The sequence below is a fragment of the Phyllostomus hastatus genome, unplaced genomic scaffold (genome assembly GCF_019186645.2).
Source record: "Phyllostomus hastatus isolate PE091 unplaced genomic scaffold, TTU_PhHast_1.1 phas_contig_62, whole genome shotgun sequence".
Lineage (NCBI taxonomy): Eukaryota > Metazoa > Chordata > Mammalia > Chiroptera > Phyllostomidae > Phyllostomus > Phyllostomus hastatus.
In genome coordinates, this window is record NW_025333921.1 from 16671879 (window position 1) to 16693491 (window position 21613).

The window sequence follows — 21613 nt, forward strand, 5'->3', positions numbered from 1 at the left end:
CTCTGGTGCCCACTAAGTCTGCCCCTTGAGTGTCATTTGTGGAGGTAGTTGGGTAATGGTACTTCGGCATTGTCTGAAGCTGTCCACCATGCGCGCTGACTCTGGGGCCTCCCCAGGAGATGCTGGCCAAGGTCAGGTGCCACCTGTGTTTTGCCTGGGGTTACCCAGCATGAGATACAAAGCAATCTACAGGTAACTGCTATTTGTGCTGAACTTGAAGGTACCCAGATGAGGCCAAGCTATGAACTAAGGCTGGCTGCTGCTAGTGCCCAGCTGGGGGCCAATTTGTGAGAGGTATGGGGCATGCTGAAGCCAGATGCTGCTTGTTTGAGAGATTTTAGGGAAATCTGAAGGATGAGCCAGGACAGATTATTTGTATGGAAAAACAACTGGAAATAGCTTGGGTGGGCTTGAAAGTTGGGTGGGTCTAAGACTCAAGGAATCACCAGGGTAGGGAAAACTGTGACCCAGACTGATGGAGTCTCAGATATGGCACCTGCCTGCCAGTTCTGTGTAGTGGGGCTGCAGGGGTGGGAGGGAGGGTAGGAAGAGCTCAGAAAAGGATCAATGGTCTCTGCCGGCACTTCTGAGAGAAAGCTGCCCCCCAAGCTCTTGCCCTTATGTCAGACAATTTAGTGTCTCTGGTGCCTTTTAAGCTGCTGCCCCAGCACTGGAGCTCAGAGAGACTGAGTCTAAGTAAGCCTGTGCATGTCCTTTAAGAGGAACTGCCTGTGACCAGCTGCTTGTCTCCCTCAGCCTCAATCCCTGCTGGTTTTTAGAGACAGGAGTTAATGGGACCTCTCTTTCTGGCACTGTAACCCTGGGCTGGGATTTCCAGTGTGGGGCTGGGACCCCTCACTCCTTAGCTGGAACCTCCACAGCTGAGATATCCCTCCGATTTCTATCTGCCACACATGGGTGTGGAATGAGCCTGTTCCCATCTTTGCCCCTTCTATCATTCTCAATGCAGCTTCTTTAAATCCCTAGTTGTAAGATTTCCATTCAGCCAGATTTTAGGCAGTTCTTAATGATGGTTATTCTGTAGTTTAGTTGTAACTTGGATATAGTTGCAGGAGGGGGCGAGTACCACATTTACCTTCACTACCATCTTGGCCAAAATTCTCCTTGAACGTTTTATATGAGTCTATTTTCTCTCCTTTCTTAATATACCATTTATACTTTTTTTTTTGTTTTTCAGGGCTTTCCCTAAGGTTTATAAAATACATTTACAACTAATTCAAGTCCACTTCAAATAACACTATACTTCATGAGCAGTAAAAGCCTTATAACAGAGTATTTCCAAATCTTTCCTCACATCTTTTATAACATTGCTGTCACTTATTTCACTTATCCATAACCAAATACATTGTTGTTACTATATTGAACAAACTATTATTTGTTAGATTGAGAATTACGAAAAATAGCCCTGGCCAGGTAGACTTGGTTTGTTGGCACATCATCCTTTACACCAAAATGTTGCAGGTTCCATCCCCAGTCAGGGTACGCAGGTCAGGTGCAGGTTTGATCCCCAACAGGGCACATTTGAGAGGCAACTGATTGATATTTATCTCTCACATTGAGATTTCTCCCTCCCTTCCTCTCTCTAAGAATCAATAAACTTATCCTTGGGTGAGGATTAAAAAAAAGAAAAATAATTTAAAAAATAAAATTTACATTTTAATTGGAATCACACTTAATCTACAGGTTGTTTTAAAAAATCCTTACAATATTGAGTCTTGTTACTCATGAACATTGCATATTTACATCTGGTCCTTCTTGTATCTTTCAAAAATTTAGTATTTTTCTATATGAAGTTCTTGTATGTTTTCTATTGGGTTTATTCCTAGGATCATGTAATTGTTGACTCCTATTAGATGAAGCATGCATTGACACAAGGCAATGTTATCTTTTTGGCTGGAGTTGTTTCCTTGCAACTACCAAAGTCTTGTCTAATACAGATAAAGCAACATGAAATGTTGATTGGAGGGCTCAAAAGACACATCATCTTGAAGGAAAAGACTAGAATACCAGGGCATTGGACAATAGAGCAATTTTGAAAAATTAAAAGGAGGAAAATGACATAATCTGACTTGCAGTTTAAAAGGATAACTCTAGAAGACTCAAGGCATATGTATCAGGATCCTGTCTTAAGTTCAGAGGAGATGTGACAGGTGTATACAAAGACAGGGGCAGTGCAGATGGAAGGTGTAAATGGATCTAAGAGTTATTCATATAGAGCGGGCATGACTTATATTCTGCAGATATGAGTGTAAATGAGATCACTGAGAAAAACATATAGAAGAGGAAAGAAAATAAACCCTTCAGAATGACTGGTTATTGGGTGGGAGTTTGCTACAGTTGTGAGACAGGTTGAGAAGCATGAAAGATGTAGGAGAAAACTCAGGGAGGAATGTCACAAAAGTCTGGGAAGAAATACTTTCAAAGGAGGAGTGATCAAAATCTCAAAATACAAGGAAAGGCCTAATGTTTTACACTCTTATCGAGAAACGTCCCTTGATTTGGCAACATGTCAGTTATTGTTGGCCTCAGTGGGCCCTTTCATGAGTACTGGGTGAGAAGTGGAGACAAACTTGCAGTTGTTTCAGGCAACTTGACTGAGAAAAAGCAGGACTGAGAGTTTTTAATTTAAAAAGCAGGACTGAGAGTAAAGACAGGGGAAATTGTGCCCATTTGTATGCTGAGAGAAAGAAGCCATCCACAAGGAAGTGGTTTGGTAGGAAATGGACTCGAAACCAAATGCAGCTCAGAACCCAGCTTGACTGCATGTCTGAATGCGGTGTCCAAGAGCAAGATGTCCGGTGCAGTGTTGGGCAGTGGCCGACGGCTCCATGTGGTGTAGGGCAGAATTAACTGGGTGAGCTTGGATCCATATCCCTTAAGTACAAGTCCTGACTCAGCCTAGCTGTGTAACCATGAACACCTCATTTAAACTCTGTTTACTTATCTCTCAAGTGAGGAAAATGCTGATACATACCTCACTGGTTGGGAGGAGGTTTAAAGAAGTTAACATCAGCACCTGAAACAGCGAGCACATAAAAACGTCAAAGTGCTTTTGTTCTGCTGGATGTATCTCCACAAGTATCTTTCTTTGTTCAAATTTCTGACTTATGAGAGTCTAGATATCCATCCATAGTTTTCTCTGAATTTCCATGTTTGAATTCTCTTTCACAGATTACAGATACCCCCACTGCGCTCCCCTGTCACGTCCAGCAGCACACCCACACTGCACGGATGCACCCACTCCCCTGCCTACATCTGCCTGCCAGCTGGTCTGTCTCCTCTCACACACCTTTTCTGAGTGGGTTCCAAGACATCCCTTTCTAATTTGCTATAAAGTAAGCCATAAAGAATTTATTAACAATGAAGAAAAATCACAGCTAAGTATCAGATATCCAGAGGAAATGAATTCTTAGAAGTGGTTATTTTGGGAAGGGACTGGGACTAGGGATATAAATAATATTTCATCTAAAAAAAGCTGAAGGAAACATGACTATTAAGATGTGATAAAGTTGGTGGTGGTTATACTGTGTGTGACATTCGCTACATTTTTATGTTTGAAATATGTGAAATCATAAAAAATAAACATACTCAGAAGAACCTATGCACCGCAATGTTCACAGCAGCGTTATTTACAATAGCCAGATGCCAGAAATAGCCTAAATGCCCATCAATAAATGAAGGGATAAAAAAAAACTGTGGTACATTTATATGATGGAATACTACACCACAAAAAGAAAGGAGCCCCTACCATTAATGACAGCATGGATGGAACCGGAGGGCATTATGCTAAGTGAAATAAGCCAGGTGGTAAAAGACAAATACCATACGATCTCACCTATAAGTGGAACCTAATCAACAAAACAAACAAGCAAGCAAAATAGAAACAGAGACATAGAAATAAAGAGCAAACTGACAGTAACCAGAGGTGAGGGGGAGGGGGACAATGGTGGAAAGAAAGAGAAGGGTCAAGGAACAGGTATAAAGGACACGTGGACAAAGACAATGGTGGGGGGAGGATTGAATGTAGATGAGGGGGAAGGGTAGGTTGGGAGTGACAGTGGGGGAAAAATGAGAACTGTAACTGAACAATAAAAAAATAAATTAAAAAAACATACTGTGGTAGGGAAGACATAACATGGATGTGGTTAGAGTACAATAATTACTGCCAAAATAAGGAAGGTTTATTGACAAAATGCAGGAACCCACATACTCACATACACACACATTGCTTCAGAAAGGATTTTTAAAAACAATTGTGGGGACTGAAAATTTATATATAAAGATAAAACTAATGAAAAAACTAAACAAATAAACATTTTATTGAAATGAGTTGATATGGATTTATGTTATACATATACCAACAGTTTATATAAAAAGATACTAATTTTTAAAACTTCAGAGTTTATTTATTTATAAAGGAAAAAATACAGAATGATTTTAATAGACAAAGCACCCAATTCCTACTTTTCTTTCTCAGTGGAAAAAAAACTTATATGACACACAATTGTTATGGCCTAATCTTACAAATGCCATTGACAAAAGGCATAAAAATCTAAATTTTAGAGTGCTAATAATGTCAGTAGGCATGCATATCTACTTATATAAATTCAGTTTACACCACATAATCTTTTCTTCACCCTTTGCCAGTACCCTTCGGCTCCCATCACTCCCTCGCTGACCCCCCTCTAGCACTGTGGAGCGCCTGTACCTAAGTCCTCTGCCACCCGTCCCTGTGCTAGTCTACTGGGGTGACCTGAAAACACTAGACTCCAAGAAGGAAAGGGTACCTGGCACATGGCCTCAACTCTTACCAAGGAGAAGGGCTGAATGTTCTCCCAGCCTCCATTTACTCCTTTACTTTTATTCCCACTAGGTCTGCTTTGCATCCTTGCGAGATTTACAGGAGAGCAGCACAGACTTTGTGCCCTATTAGTGGAAAGAGGAAACGAGTCTGGGCACTTCTCCACCCCCTGGTGGTGCCCAGAGAACACAGGTAGCCTGGTGTAGTGTGGCTGTGGGCAGGGCACACAGTCCAGGGGAAGGGAGCGGAGGTGGGGAAGCACTGGGACAGAATGTGCTGCTGTCGTGGTCAGCAGTTCGAGGTCTGATGATCTTTGGGCTCACAGGAGCAGAGGTGAAGGTTGGAAACAGCACATCCCATCACTGAAGTGTTTGATCAGGCCACACAGAGTGTTTTTTAATTATAAAAATAACATTAAGCAAAATATTTACAACAGGAATAAGAAATCATAGAACCTACTGCTTTAACACAAATGGTTTTATGGTTGGGTCCTTCACTGACTTGACACGGCCTTGTGGCTGATCTTTTCATTTACCATTACCCCAAACAACAGCAACGCGGCAGTTATGATCAAGGATGCAGGGGCAAACCGAAGTATGGCAGCACTCATGCAGGGCCCTTGCCTGGGGCAATCCCACAGATTCTCTGGGTGATGGAGGTAACGGGCTCCTCTGGTGGGTGCAGGTGGTGTCTCTCTAGGCCAGAGCCCTGGGCATGGCTCCTCTGGACCCTGTGAAAACCCCATTCCCAAAAGGGCTCTGTAGGTAGAAGGTGCCCAGCCTGTCCCTAAAGAAACAGTGCAAGAAGGCAGGGCTGGCCTACCTCCAGCCAGGTCCTCAAAGGAGAATGACAGAGGGACTGAAGGATGCTGTTTAAGGGCCAAATTTTACTTAGATCCCTTCTTAGGCCTGCCTTCTGCAAGTTTCTGAGTCCACAAGCCTGGAAACTTCCTGAAAGAAATGCCTGAAAACCTCTCCACTGTCTTTCTGTCTCAGAACCAGGAAAAAGAACCGAATTAACAGTGAAAGAAACCCTCATGCGAACAGATGCTGCCCAAGATTGCCCAGCGTGGGCTGCACTGTTGCCTCTGAACACGAAACCACCAGGGGGCAGCCTGGGTCCACCAGGAGCCACCTCCTCCTGGGGAAAAAACTGTCACTTGTGCAAAGGCTCTCTTCCAAAGCCACACACCCACCTCCTAGACGCCCAGGGCTTTCTTCCCATGGTCTCAGCTGTGCCATCAGTTCTCTGAAATGATGTCATTGGACTGAACATGTGTGGGAAGATGGAAGTTGCTGGCTTTCTGGGGAGTTGAGCAGGGCCTCTTGGGACCAAGTCCTTCATATTCAACACCCATCACAGTGCCAAGATCATAATGTGTGTCCTATAACATTTAAATAATGGTTGCATGAAATTGAAGTAACAAGAAACCCAAAACGGAAGGAAAGCTCTTCTTTGGGGAGGAAATGTGTAAATATGCACAGAGGAGTGGGTATTCCAGGCGAGGCTGGGTCTGGAGCTCTTGCCACTGCCTGGGACTTCTTTAAATCCCTATATCTTCTTCCATATATAGAAGCCTGGGAGGTTAAGTGACCCCCCAACTTGAAGGGAAGTGACTAGAGGGTGGGGGTATGCATATGGACTACCTGTGAGGGTGGAAGGGACAGGACAGCACAAAGGCCTCTCAGCCCTCAATTTGCAAGATCCCTCCAGGGGCTGACACTGAGCCTCACCTCTCTCAGGTGCAGAAGGCCAGTCCTGGCAGCTCCCCTACCCCAGGGCCACTCACTTTTTTTTTTTAACCCAGGTAATCCATGGTCATTGTAGAAAAATGCCACATCACTCTTTATTGGATACCAGCAGCAGTCCCCTTCTCTCAGGCACAGCGGCACATGGGCAAGGGCTCCAACCCCCAGCTGGGATGCGGTGGGAGCCCGGCCCCGCCACCACTCTTCTAGGGCCAGCACCCTCCTCGGTGCCCGGCACTGCTCGGTCAGGTCCGTTCAAACTCCTGCTCACAGTAGCCTACACTGATGGGCTGGGCCTGGACACCTCGCCTGCAAGAAAATGTGTGGAAACAGGGTGAGAAGCGCCACTCAGATGGGGTTCAGACTTAGGCCTTAGCAACACCTTCACCACAACCAACAGTCTTCCCTCCCTTCCCCCATTTCAGCGGGTGGCAAACTGTCCCTGTACTCCAGTTTACTCAGAGCTCACTTCCAGAGAGTCTCACTTGGCATGGGGCCAAGAGTTGGCAAGAATCTCACATTCTGAACATGTGCTCCAGGTAAAATTCTCATACAGGAACACCTAGGAACTTTGGGGAGCACCTCCCTATTTCTAACCTGCCTGTCTCTGTACCCTAGTCCCAGATACTCAGTTCCTTTAGAAAAGAGGGAGATGCCTGAGGGGTACCCTGTACTCTTGGCCCAGTGAGGCCCCCCACACCGAAACAAGGACTCTTACAATGCCGTGACTGTGGTGGTGGTGCGGGGGGGACTGAGGTGCTGCCAATCCCCATGAGCATGAAAACCTGTTTTAGTCTCAGCCTCGCCCCTAGGCATGCCTCCTTCATTATCCAAATGAGCAATATGCTTAGAGACTCAAGGGAATCCCACCATGCTTGGCTCTCGGCCTGGGGCTCTGCTCTGCACTGCGCTGTATCCTTCAGGTCCTCAGACCCAGTCGATGGATCAATCAGGAAAATGACTATCTTATACAGTCACGAGAGCCCGTAAAAGCATGGCTGAGTATAAAGTTGGCCTGGTTCTAACCCTGCCTCTAAGTGACTTTCAGCAAGTTACTTAACCTCTCTGTGCCTCAGATGCCTCTCTCTAAAAGGGGGATAAAACTATATCTAATACTATATGGGGCTGTGGTTAAGGTTCAACGAAATAATAATGCCTGTAAAGGACTAAGCACCGTGCTTACCACGTAGTGAGCCTTTGTAAGCGTTAGCTATTACTGAGTGTTCTTTCCCCATCAGTAAGGAGTCCCAATCCCCTGACCTTCCCACCTCCTTGGCGAGGCCCCACAGCCTGCTTACCTCAGCAGCTCACAGCGGAAGTGTGCCAAACGTTTAACTGCAAAGTCTAGGTCAGTCACCACCTTGTTGCTCCACAGCCTCTCGGCAATAGCCCCTGCTCTGGGCCTGGAGGAAAGAGGGCATACACCAGTTGGACCCTGGATTCCCTGCAAAGGGGTGGGACACCCACAGGCTACTGGCTCTTGTTTAGGCTCAGGGCCAAGGGATGTGACCAACACCTTGTTCAGAGCAACAGCCTGGCTGAAGGGTTTCCAGGGACCTCAAGGCTCAGCTCAGACTTCATTAAATGTGGACAGTGATCCCACTCTTCTTTCCCACAGGTGTGGCAACCATAGTCTTAAAGACATCCTGAACTGTTACTGACTGTGGTGGCAGTGGCAGTGGCAGTGACCGGAGTGAAAATGTCAACTTCATACCGCTCAGGCTCGGTGAGGCTGCTGGGGAGAGAGTCTAGGGAAGTCTCACTACAAGAATCATGGTCATCCGGGTTGGATTTTGAACAAGTCACCTCGTGTGTCAGGCCTCATCACTCTACCTCTACCCTACATAACCTAATAGGTTGTTGGAGAAGCAGAGTGCAAGCCAGGTGAGCAGTGTGTCTTACATACAAACAGGAGGATCACTGCAATGCCCCTTTTCTCTGAGGCCTCAAAGGAAAGGACTAGTCTATAAGGGAGACCGCATGCCCACAGACCCAAGCCTCCATGTCCTCAGAAAACCCTTACCAGAGCCTGGGGACCAGGTTTGTGCTGTCCACATACTCTCCCCACATACAGGCCTCACCACCAATCACCAGAGCCTTCTGCTCAGGGCTGCCTAAGAGAGAACAGCAGTGACAGACAACTCTAGGGTTTCCCTTCTGCCACCTTCTCCTCAGACAGACTGTTTCATCACCCAACCTGAAATACCAGCCCAGACCCTCCTGCCTCCCCACCGTGCCCCAGCCCAGCCTACTCTAGTCAGCAAGGAGAGTGCCCTGTTTTTACCTTCAAATGACAGGGGATCCACCATGTAAAAGTCCTCCCAGTCAGGGCCATAACTTATGCGGTTCAGGTACCAGGGGGCAGAGAGCAGGGCCCGGAAACCGGCTTGGGTGATCTTTTCCAGCTCCTTCAGATAGCTTACTGGTACCTCTGCTCGCCACACCTGGATGATTGTGTCTGGTCGAACCTGTCACAAAGGTCAAATGGTAGAATGACACACAGCCGAGGAGCTTCCTGGGTCACATTGTTAAGCATACCATCAGGCCAGGGGATGTGGACCCTTCTGCTCTCCAGCAGCTCCTGACCATGGAGCTCCTAGCCCAGAGTGGTGGAGGTCAAGGGTTCCACAGGTGGCAGGAGAGCTCCCTGCTGTTTCCTCCCTGTCTTTCTCCACACTGAGATGGTAATCCTGGCTGTGAGCTACCGGAGACAAGCAGTGGGGCCCAGGAGACTCATCAGAAGCTACCATGTCAAGAGCTTCCAGATGTTTCTGAGGATGGGACAAGGTTCCCACAGAGCCCTACATATAGCAGGAGGCTGGGATCTTACTGATCAGCAATGAAGAAGAAGGCAACCTTGCTTTTGTAGACCTGCAAGACCCTAGTCTATGACTCAGACAAGAACACCCGATCCACTATGCCCGTTTCAGGAATCCCAAGTAACTTAGCAGCAGAAATAACTTGCACAGTCTATAGTGAGGGAAGATAGATAGAGGCTCCAAAACCCACACCCAGACCCCTTCAACCTTTCTAAGGGGGAAAGGAGAGATAGCTCTAAGTGCTCTGAACATTAGGGCCTAATCCAAATTGGGAGGATCAGTCTGTGCAGAGGCAGGTAGAGGCTGGGAGCCCATAGGGAGGCACTGAAGGTAGCTCCTTCTCTCTTTGCCTCTGGCTCACCTTTACTTTATTATCAAACACCTCCTGCCACACCACGTAGCCCTTGCCATAGGTAGAGACGATGTCGAGCAGCCTGGAGAGTAAAGAGAGCGTCTGCTCAGCTCAGGCCGCGGGCTGTCGGTGCCAGTGCTCTAGGGGTTGAGCCTAGCTAGGGGCCCGTTCCTGATTAAGCAGTGTCTTCCCCCATTTGGAACTGACCACTCCAAACCTGAAAATAGAGGACAAGGGACTTTTTTTAAGGGGCTCAGAGAGTGGTCAAGCAGTATGGTCCCCTACAGGAGGCGACCCAAGGGACTCTGCCCACCCTCCTTCCTTCCTCACATCTGGATGTAGAAGGACTCCAGCTGTTTGAAGTCATTACCAAAGCCTTTCTTCTTCATAAAGGCCCGGATGTCTGGGTTCGATCTCCTAAATCCCGAGAGAAAGTGAAGATTAATTCTTTTAACATTCTAAAAGCCCAAAGTTTAGGGATTAGTCACCTGGCTTCCCACAACTTCCCTTTTCACCTGAAATAACAATCAGCTAAGGATCTCAGAGGCTGCAAATATGGAAGGTGTGGGCGAACAAACTGTATAAAGGAGCCGTTGACATGGGCTGGGGAAGTCTGAGCCTGGACCTGAACAGCTTTAGTTCAAACTCTCGGAGAGAACACATACTGATCTCTCTGGATTATGACATGTGGCTCCAAGGTCTTGAGGCCCGGGCCTCTGGCACATCCTAGCCCCCGCCCCAGGCATATTCTGTCTTTCCCTTAATATTCACTCTCTGTTCAGTTGGAGACAAGTGTTGCTGCCATTCCCTTGCCCAACAATGTCTATATTTTGATCACTTTTTCTCTTGGAATGTGCTTCCCCTCTTCTATGTCTTGAAAAAGCCAAACTACTTTCCCAGATCCAGTTCTAGTGCCCGCTTCTCAAAGAAGCCCCTCAACCTCTCTTGAGCTAAGGAGACCTGAGGATTCGGGACGCACAGTTTAACACTAACCAGACACTGCCGTCTACCAGTCTCAAGTTCCTCTGTATCCTGACTCTTCAATAGGCTGTTTTAAACCTTCAAAATCAGAGGTTATTTTTCCCTCTCCTGGATTTTAACAAGATAATTCTGTGCCTAGAGCTGGTTTTCCCATAAACATCTCAAGGTTATTTATGGGAAATATCCTTAAGAGGAAGGGGAGTTTCACATTCACAGCCTTGCCAAAATCAGGCAGGGCCTCTCTATACCTGGAGAGAGGAAAGGCCCAAGTCCTGAGCCATCTGGACTGAGACAAAATGCTGTCTCAGGGGTTAGTCCCTGAGAAACACCTGAGACAGGGAGCCTGTCAGGGGCCAAGCTCTATTCTGAGCAAGCAGTTCGTGAGGCCGGGATGGGAAGATCAAAGGGCTCATACCAGCAGGTGAAGTCAACCTCATCTCCTCCAAGGTGAAGATAAAAATCCGGGAAGACAGAACTGATCTCCAAGAAAAATGTGTTCATGAACTCATAGGTACTGTTGAGAATGGGATTCACTGGTCCAAAGGTGCCAGAGGGCTGAGACCCAGAGTAACAGGGAGTCAATAATCCAGAGACACCTAAGCCAGTAGAGAACCCACACAAGTATCACAAATACATAGACCCCCATGCATAGTCACATACATAAGGACATTAAGTCACCCCAAGATAGGGGCGTCAAACTCATTTTCCCTGAGGGCCACATCCGCCTCATGGTGGCCTTCAAAGGGCTGAATATAATTTCAACTCCTTAACAGTTAAGGAGTAGTTACATTTATACAGTCCTAAAGTTATTTCAGCCCTTTGAAGGCAACCTCGAGGCTGATGTGGCCCCCAGGGAAAATGAGTTTGACACCTCTGTCCTAAGATAATCACATCATAAACATTATGCTCACACAGGTAGAATTACTCATGGACTCAAAGACACTGGTGATCATGAGTGCTTACTCATAATCAAAGAAATACAAATAGCCCTGACTGATATGGCTCAGTGGGTTGGGCATCATCCTGAGAACTGAAAGACTGCTGTTTCAATTCCTGATCAGGGCACATGCCTGGGCTGTGGACCAGGCCCCTGAATGGGGGCATGTGGGAGGCAACCGATCCATGTTTCTCTTGCACATAAATATTTCTCTCCCTCTCTTTCTCCCTCGCTTCCCCTCAGATAAATAAATAAAATCTTAAAAAAAAAAAAGACATACAAATATATCCACAATCATAGTCAAGACTGGGTTTATAGCCAGACAACTGTTAGCACACACACTCTTGCCTTGACACACTACTTCCAGCAGGGGTCACCCACGCTCTCAAAGGCTGCTCTCATACTGCCTTTAGGCAGAAAAGTAAAGCCAGTTCAGCCAAACTGGCAAAATCTTTCACTCAAGGGTGTGACAGCCTGCAGGTGCATCATTAAGCACGACCCATGGATATGAACAATGGTGTGGGAATTGCCTGGGGGAGTAGGGGGTGCTAGATGGAGGGGGGCAGAGGGGGAGGAAAAATTGGGACAACTGTATAATCAATAAAATATAATTTTAAAAGAAGAAAAAAAGACAAGGACATCTAAGAAGAATTTGTCCGTATTTTAATAGTAAGAAGTGGCCTCCTTTGCCCAAATAAGTTCTGCCTATCTAAATTCCCAGGTGGAAGAGGTTGACAGAAAACATTCTTCCAGTGACCAAGGGCGGGGCATGCCACATCCAAGTGCTGATGTCCTAGAGCCCTCAGGAGAGGAGGAGCAGATTTCCTCCAACCCCTGGCATTATTCTTACCTCTTCCCCAGGACAGAGTGTGGCCAGGAGTGTCAAATTCTGCCAACACACGGATACCCCGAAGCCGCGCGTATTCAATCACCGTCTTCACATCCTGCGCTGTGTAGATATGGGTAGCCGGGTTGTAGGATCCCTGAAAGGCGCACACACACACCCTTAAGGATCTCGTTTCCTGAAGGTTAGCAGATTAGAAGATACTAAAAATGCCTCCAAGACTCCCTGGATATCAGAAAATCTACCCACAGTCCTTTGGTATCAGGGGCTATCTTTATGGAACTTGTTCACAACTTCCTACAAGCTATCATATCTATTGTTTTGTCTCCATGTCACAATGCCAGTGAGACAAACAAAGGAGGTATTATACCCACCTGAAAGAAAATAAATAAACAAATAAAAAGTAAATGAGACCAGGAAAGATGATCTCCTGTGACCTTTGAACCCAGGTCTCCTAACTCCAAATACAGCTCCCTTCCTGAGCCAGTTTGTCCCTGAAACTGGCTGGATAGGAGGACAGCTGGTGCCCTGCTCTCCAGCAGCACCACAGCTAGGCTCAAACATCATCCTATAAGCTTGGTCAAGGTGAAATCAAGACATACCTCTCTGGCGAGCTCTGGAAAAGTGAAACTTTCATATGGGAAGGAAGGGTCATCAACCAGATGCCAGTGGAACACATTGAATTTATTGTAGGCCATGACATCCTGTAAGTCAGAGCACACACTGTGAACTCATCATAGGCTTTCCAGTACAGCCTCAAACCTGGGAAGCTGGGCAGACTTTCAGACTGCCCCACACCCCCTCAGTCTGCCCCAGCATCCTATAGGTGTCCCTAGGTTCTATCAGACCTTCCCATCAGCATATTCCTTCTCCCCTCCAGGCACATCAAGGTGGCTGATGACAAAGCAGTGTGTCCTCTGTGAGATGAGCTGCAGCCACCCTGAGAGTTGCAGCTGTATGGTGCTCTGGAGTCTTCCAAAAGCCCCCAAACACCCTGAAAACTAACACTCCTCCTGCCATTTGTTTTGGGTAGCCTGACTAGTATTTATCCAAATTGTGAGGTCTGTTGTGAATTTAATAGCCCCATAACCCATAAATCTCAGAAGCCATGACTGATGGATGTCCCCACTCCTTTGGTTCTACCAGAGGAATAAAGGAAAAGGCAGACACTCAAGTTGGATCAGCAACCACTACACAAGCCAGCCCATCCAACTCAATCAAGCTAGTCAGGAATGTGCCCAGTTAAGGCTTTGGAACATCTCCCTACAACCTTGTCCTGACTAAACTAAAGTTAGCTCCACTGGTCAAAGATGCCAATACCCCAAACCACCTTCTGCATCCTTGGAGACAGCCTGGACATTGGTCTATAGTTGCCAGTGAAGTAGATTTAAACCATAAATCACTCTTGTTATTTTTATTTCCAAGTAGATCATCCTTTCCATTTTTCCTAGGAGCTCATAAAGTTACTTACATTCTCTCTGTAACTCTTTAGGAATATGGCACCTGGGATATCCCTTTCCCCATTACCCCAAAGAAGGCTTTAAGGCATGGGTACCAGAGTGTCCAGGATGCTAGGCAGTGGGAGGTAATGCCGAGATGTATCCAACAACAATCCCCGGTGAGGGAAGCGAGGAAAGTCCTCAATCTCCGTCCTGTTGATAAAGAACTGTGTGGACCAAACATTAAACTTGTCAGGATCCAAAGGGAACTTACCATGAGGGTGGGGTGGGAAGAAAACAAGTCTCTTGAGATCCCTGAAAAGCCACTCGGTGACTGTTAGGCAGGGTAAACATCTCCCCAAACGCCCTTTCAAACCTCTACTCCAGTGAGCACAAGCAGGGACCTGTCCAGACAGCATCTGTCCCAGGCTACTGAATACAGCCATCCCACACGCCACTCATCCTACAGAGTCTGCATTTTCACTGACTGATAAGATGTTGTTTTCTTCAAAGGAGTGTGGTCTCAAGGTCATTACTGAATAATGACTCGGGAACTAAATTACAGTGATTCCAAACAGGCCAAATGTACCAGACCAGTCTCCACCCATGTCTGCCTATATACTGTCGTTGAGGCCATCTCAAGCCACTAGGACTCAGCCTGAAAGCAAAATAAGTTATTTCCAGAACTCTGGACACTGGAAGCAAACCCGAGATTTAAAAGGAGCTATTTCTTGAGGTCCCACACTCACCGTGCCCTCGGGAGATCTCCAAACAAGCTGACTAAAAGTCTCCAGACCTACAGGAGAGAAGAGAGGCAGGACAAAGACTTAGGGAGGGAGGAAAAGATGCATCCATCTGGGAGGTGCCCAGTGTGGCAGAGGACAATGCCTGGGCACCCAGTGAAAGTGAGTGTAACGTAGGCTTGACGGGTCACGACACTATGACAGGGGATGTTAGGAAGCTGGTATCAATTTTTACTCTATTTTATTTTGGGAGATACCAGTGTAAGGGGTTTTAGGATCCCTTCTAGGAACACATTAACCCTCAAAACCCACAAACCTCTAACCCATGTTTCCAAAGGCCTGAACTCACAAGAACATTAAGAAGATGTGTGCTTTTAAGGACAGATGCCGGGACAGTCAGCCTGCAAGGAGTTTAGAGTTTTTAAGGATAATACTCATCGGAGGTAAGGGAGCTGAGAAAAAGAATCCCCGGTGTGCTGCCAGGCACTTCTCCCAAAATGAATTGTGAAAAAGCGATCATAAGCTTGAGTTTCCAAGGTCCACAGGTGAGTGGACCACAGGTGGACTAGAAGACAAAGAATCACCCCCTTTTCCTCTTCATATTTTGAGAAGAAACCCAATCATGTGGATCTGAACTGGAGCAGGCAGCTGCCGCCCAGGACTGTCCCAGTTCACAGGGCACAGACTCCTAGATTCCGACTAGGTCCGAGGCAGGCATGTGGGGTCCAGAGCATTGTACGCTCTGCAGCCTCACCTCTGAAAACCTAGCAGAAGCCCCACAGAGGAATCCCAGAGCCTCGGATTCTCAGAATAAAAGACTCCGTGGTCACTCAGCACCCAATTCGAGGCAGACTGCCACAAGAGTTTTGAGTTTTCTCCACTCTGGCTCTGACACCCAGCATTCCAGAGTTCCAGATTTCACCTCCCCCACCAAACTGATCATTAGCACTCACACAAAAGGTACAAGAGTGCAGAAAGGGGAGTAGGCATGCTATCTCTCCAAAACATAGGAGAGGGGAAAGGAGGGGCAAGGGAATGCAGACAAACCAAACCAAGGTATGGAACTCTGTGAGAATGTCCCTCATCCTTTACTAGCGGATGTTCTACCAAAAGTAGTACAGGTATGTGGCTAAGTCTGTATCTAGGGACCAAATTCCTTCAGTAAACTAAGAGGAAGGGCATGGGCCTGTCACCTGTTAGCTAAGAAAGCCCCAATTTTCTCCCCAAATAGTATAATCCTACAGATTTTACTACTATTTGCCCTTTTTTTTGACATTTATGTATTTCTTTGATATAGTTTTCCTCCTTAAAGAACCTGGCCAATTGTGCATCTTTAGTGAGAGCTGAACAGGCAGTGTTTGTGGCAAAGTCACCCCTCTCCCCAGCTCCCTGTCCCCGCTGGCCGGAGTGGCAGCCTGCAGGGTCTCCCACTGCTGCCCCAGAGTGCCTGCTCAGGTGCACAGGTGGAACCTGTCAACCTCTAGGGAAAGCTATAAGGAGAACACCCCTTCCAGGGCATGGGGAAACATTCTACTTGCTCTCCACAAAGAAAATCCCTCCAATGGGAGTATTCGCTGAGCCTCCAGTCATGTCCTTCCACCCCACCGACGCCAGCTGTCCGAAATCATCCCTTGGTCTCTCTCCCAGCACCAGCCCTCAGCCCCACCTCATTACCTCGGAGAGCTCCCCAGACCGTCTCAGACAGGAGGAAACTCTGCTCATTGTTTATGGTCAGGGTGTCTGGAATGACAGAAATGACCCCACGTGGTTAAGGATTTCTACTCTCAAAGTGCAGACCCCATATTCTGTATAAATCTTTGGATTAAAAAACAACAGCAAGATCACATTTGTTTTTCTTTCAGAGGACACATCCCCAGATCAGTGCAGCTGCAGGTTGGCCAGGCCTGGGGCCAGAGCGGGAGGGTGGTCACCTAGGGACCCTGCAGGCCCTAGAAAGTGACGCATTATGAGGATCATGCTGAAGCAGAGCCCTCTGTAAACCACTACTTATCTTGTGGGTCAGTTTTCCCTCCAAGAAGTATTAGCTCCCAACAGACTTTAGTGGAAAGTATAAAGTCTCCTATTGGCAAAGGGAATAGCGATGCTTGAAGGGGTGAGCCAGGGTTCCAACACTCCCAAAGCCCTTGTAACCACCCTCCTTTCCCTCTGTCCCCAGGCCTCAGCTACCCTATCCAGGAATGTGAGGAAGAAGTCAAGAACTGAATTTCACTTTGGAGAGTGAGAAGTCCCCAAATGCTGATCAGGGAAGACAGGAGGCAGTCACAGGACTTGACCTAATCTCAGTTCAAATGACCAAAAACTCCTCTTCCCTGTGTAGGATCTCTTAGAGAAAATCAGCCACGTGTATACACATTCCTAAAATGGCAACAGAATTATGCTCAGTCCAGAAAGCAGGTGTCTCATGGGACTCACTGAACAGCCAGTGTGACAGTCCACAGTCAGCTTGCAGACACTGGTTAGAGCCCATAGGAAAAACTCACCTTCTGTGGCTCTTGGCACTTGGTGGCCCTTGGTCCTCACAGTCATGGAGGCTCTAGGCCTAGCACCAGCGACTTAGGCCAGGTCACCCAGAGCTATAGCTCCAGACAAGTGCTTGCTCTTCTAGAATGGGAACAGAGTGACACTTACAGTTCTCCAGTGACTCCAAAGAAGGAAGCTGCTCACATCCAGGAGTGACCACAAGGACAACCAATGAATGCTTCTCCAATATATGCTGCTTTCCTGCAAGACAGTGTCAACTTAGTGTGGCTGACCTGTCACCAGAGGCAACAGGCAAAACCAAAGCCCTACAGGAGGGTCCCTAGCTCTAGACCCTTCAGCTCATATGCCTGTGGCAAGAAGGAAGGGAGGACAGGAACACACCCTTGGCACATGTGCTTCCTAGTCACCTGTTCAACTTCTTCATTTTGGTTGTGTTCCTTTCTCTCCCCAGTAAGCTGCCTTGACCATGTATGAATGATCTGGCATCAGCCCTTTGTAACCAGGACTCTATTATTTCTGGCTTGGTATAGTCCAAGCACACAATGCCAAGACCTCAGCAACTGTTTTGAAACTGGAGGCAGCTCCAGAGCATTGCTACTCAAAGTGTGGCCTGCTAATTAGCTGCTGCTTTGTAAACTGAGTTACTGGTTGGTCACCAGACAGGAAACTTGTATGATGCAAGAATGTAAATCAATTATGTCAGAATAAAACATTGTGTAGTTCTGACATTTTTCTTTTCATAGTGGGGTCTTAGGAAAGGGAACATTTTACATTCTGGTGTGTACGCTTCTCACCACACTGCAGACTAGCACTAGACATAGCACTGCTCTTGAGGGCTCCACATAAGGCTTTCCAATCTTGTAAAAGGCCAGAGCTAATGTGAGCAGATGAGGAGGATGACAGAAAACCTGCTATGCACAGGAGGCCTGAGATGATCCAGCTGGTGTCTCAGCAAAGGCACATGATCATCAGCCCATCCTGCTTCCTTCTCTCCTGTTCCCAGACAGGTCCTCCATCCGAGGTAGAATTCTCCCAACAATGGAAAGCCACCCAATCTGAGCTAACATACAATCTGATATAGCCTTTTTTTAAAAAAAATATTTATTTTGAGAGAGAGGGGAATGGAGAAAGAGAGGGAGAGAAACATCAATATGTGAGAGACACATTAATTGGTCACATCTCGCATGCCCATAACTGCGGACCTGGTCCACAACCCTATCATGTACCCTGACTGGGAATTAAACCAGCAACCCTTTGGTTCACAGGTCAGTGCTCAATCCACTGAGCCACACCAGCCAGAGCTAATATAGTTTTATAGAGCTCAATATATGCTGGGGAAAAAAGTGCCAAAATATCAATGCTATCTCTTCTGCCCTTCTGCTGGTTCTTCTCTGTGGCCTTCAGGGCAGTTGCGATTGTATTATCCCAAGCCTGAACCTCAATGAACTCCTTTTCTCTATTCTTTCTGGCATGCATTCCCATGGGCACAACAACCACAACTTCCTACAAGACTACAAAGTCAGGGACAAAATGGTGTGGCAGAAGGCAGGGAGAGAGAATTCAGAACCAAACTAGAATCCCAAACGTTATACATCTCTAGGCAGAAAGAACCCAAGAGCCTTGAACCATCTCAAGGAAGACTGCTCACTCCTCCTGAACATGACTGCCTGGCTGCACCTCAGCTCTCAGGTCTGCCAAGATGGAACAATAAGGGGTCCATTGTTTCTTCTCCCAGTAAATAGCCTGTGTCCTCACCTGCCTAAACCATGCAGGGAAAAGGGAATCTGAGGCTATTCTGGGCCAGGCCAATTCACAAGTGCATTCTAAATCCTAAAAACTCATCCCCATAAACACAGGACAATCAGGCTTTCAGGGACCTCTTCCAAAGCAGAACCTCTAGGGTCATCATCCCAAGCTCCCCAAGCCACCCCTACAACAAAAACCAAGGAGGGCTTAACTGGAAGGTGGGTGAAGAAAACTATAAAAGAATATCCCTTGTCACACTATGCCTTCACCTCTACCTCCTTGTCCCTACTCTGCCACGTATCACAGAACCTCAGTTTCACTGTGTGGAAAGCTCATCTGTGTATTTATCCAGGCAGCCATCCAAGAGAGGGCAAAAGTCCTGGGCTTAGTATTAATCCTCTGAACCTCAGTCTACCAAACTGAGGAGAAATCACAACTAATCTGTATGTAACTGCCATGGTCACTATCTGGAGAACAAGAGAGGCTATACAAATACCCAGTTTATCTGAATTATTAAATGGAAGACAAGAAAACAACCAATTGTTGTTGTTGCTGTTATATCTTATTTTTCTAAAACACACCTGCACTCTGGTCTCTAAATCCATAATCTTTTAGGGGGATTCCTTTGAAGATCTAATGAAAATGAATGGATTTTTTCCCTCTAGAACAATGCTCCTAATTTAAGGGCTCATCCCTTCACCACCAATCTGGTAAAAAATCCCTGTCCTAAGTGTTCTCAATGACTCATCTGGGTTTGTGCTGTTGCTTAAACAAACTGAGGGGAAAAACTAGGGGGAGGTGGTGATGTGAGAGCTAGCAAAATGGAAGGACACTGGTCACTTCAAAGAATGTAAAGAGTATCATTGTAGTTTTCCACCTCCAACTTGCTAATCTGAACAAAGCAGGAAATAGGCAGGGGACAGGCCAGCAGCCTCTGCACACACCCACACACGCTCCACACAGAAGCATGGAGGTGTGGGAGACTCAGGACAGGAAGTAGCCCACCAGCCAGCAATCTCATAGGCTCATTCACAATCTGCTGGAGGGGCAGGGTGGGGAGGGCAGCAGGAAATTCTGAAGCCTTTAGTGCTCAGGAAGCAGCCCGGAAAACAGAGCACTGAGCTGGGAAATCAGGAAAGGTTGGTTCTAGCTCTGGTTCTGCTGGTGCCAAGCTGAGCCAGTCTCATCAGGCTCCCATTTCCTCCCATGGCAACAATGGAAGGGTGGGACTAGATCATGTCCACTGCCTCCTCATCTCTGCGCTCCCTCATCCCCCTGCTCTCATGTGAACTTGCTCTTTTAGGGTTCACTGAAAAGTTTGTGTGTGTTTTTAATTTGAAAGGTTGAAAAAATTCAAACAGTGCAGTGTTTAAAACAAAACAATAAATTATCTTTGGTATCCCTCTTTTGTCCCCTCTCTGAAGAGATAGCCACTGTTAATTTTCTTCCCTGTGTCTCCTTTTTAAACACAATTTTGCTTTATTCATCACAGACAGGTCGCTGGACATGGAACTCTGAGATCCTTTTACACCCAGTGTCCTGGTGGTGAACCATCTCCAGATGCTGGCCCTAGACCCTTCCAACTCCCCTCTGTTGTCAATCCTCTCCTGCTGTCACTTGCTTCCCTCCTGCCCTAGACATGGTGGGCTTTCACCTCACTTTCTAGCCAGTACTCTCAACAACCTCTCTTCTGTTGCAACCAGTGGACAAAACTCTCGACTGATAAATCATGTATCAACTAGATTAGGTCACTGATAAAATCATGGTCTCTCATCTTGGCTGGGCCCCCGATGCTGCCCTGAAAATCTTCTGTCTGTGCCACTGCTATTTTTTCTATTCTCTGCAACAGCTATTTCACACGTACACTGATATGATAGGCAGTTAGACAGCATGAGCAGAGTAGGAATGTTAGGCCAGGTACAGAAGGTCACCAGGGCAGAAGACCAGGGTTCCCAGCAATAGACAATTGCAGGGTGAAACTATGCCCTCAGGGTGACCTTTCCTCCCCTAGCACATCGCTGTTCATGTGGTTTAGATCCCCTGATCCTTCGTATTGCTGGTCATACCTTTTGGACCCTCCCCTGGCATGTCACTAGTCATGTGGTAGACCCCATTATAGGAAAAACAAGGAGGCCAGAGAACAACCCCATAAATTCCCATACAAGCCTTTACTCAACCACTCCCTTAAGAATTAAGACCTTAGGATAATGAGGTTCTGACACACATCAAATACTCTTAGGAACAAAGCCTCAGGTGTACACAGATAGAGGTTTGGTCAAGCTAGAAATAGCATATAGGCCTTGGTTGTGTTTCAGCTCCGGGCCCAGAAAAGCAGAAAGGCCAGGCAGGGCAACACCATGGCTGACCATATGTGATGACTAATGACCCCCTGCCCTGGTGCCAACCAATCAGTGGAGACTATGACCCTAACAGGACATACCTGGAAAAACTGATGAATATTCCATTGAGATCATCCCCTGAGATAGCCCCTAAAATTCTCATCTTTAAAATCCTTCAGTTTGTTCATTAGATTCCACATGTAAGTGAAATCATATGGTATTTGTCTTTCTCTGAACAAGCAAAATAGAGATAGACTCATAGACAGAAAGCATGATAACAGCTATACACAGGGGAGGTTAGGGGATGGAAGGATCAAGCAAAAAGGAAAAAGGACTCATAG

At 46.8% G+C, this 21613-nt stretch overlaps 1 protein-coding gene across 1 annotated transcript in view; it reads right to left on the bottom strand.

Moving 5' to 3' along the window:
- Positions 1-4414: 4414 nt before the first annotated feature.
- Positions 4415-21613, bottom strand: part of HEXA (hexosaminidase subunit alpha) — a 34173-nt gene continuing 16974 nt past the window's right edge. Inside the window, exons 2-14 of the mRNA XM_045848535.1 lie at positions 17335-17427; positions 16360-16425; positions 14692-14738; positions 14059-14169; positions 13106-13207; positions 12510-12642; positions 11138-11318; positions 10072-10158; positions 9751-9823; positions 8855-9038; positions 8594-8684; positions 7869-7973; positions 4415-6879 (exon numbers count right to left, since the gene is read on the bottom strand). Of these exons, the coding sequence (XP_045704491.1) occupies positions 6816-6879; positions 7869-7973; positions 8594-8684; positions 8855-9038; positions 9751-9823; positions 10072-10158; positions 11138-11318; positions 12510-12642; positions 13106-13207; positions 14059-14169; positions 14692-14738; positions 16360-16425; positions 17335-17427 (1337 nt within the window). The 3' untranslated portion in view covers positions 4415-6815. The remainder of the gene's footprint in view (positions 6880-7868; positions 7974-8593; positions 8685-8854; positions 9039-9750; positions 9824-10071; positions 10159-11137; positions 11319-12509; positions 12643-13105; positions 13208-14058; positions 14170-14691; positions 14739-16359; positions 16426-17334; positions 17428-21613) is intronic.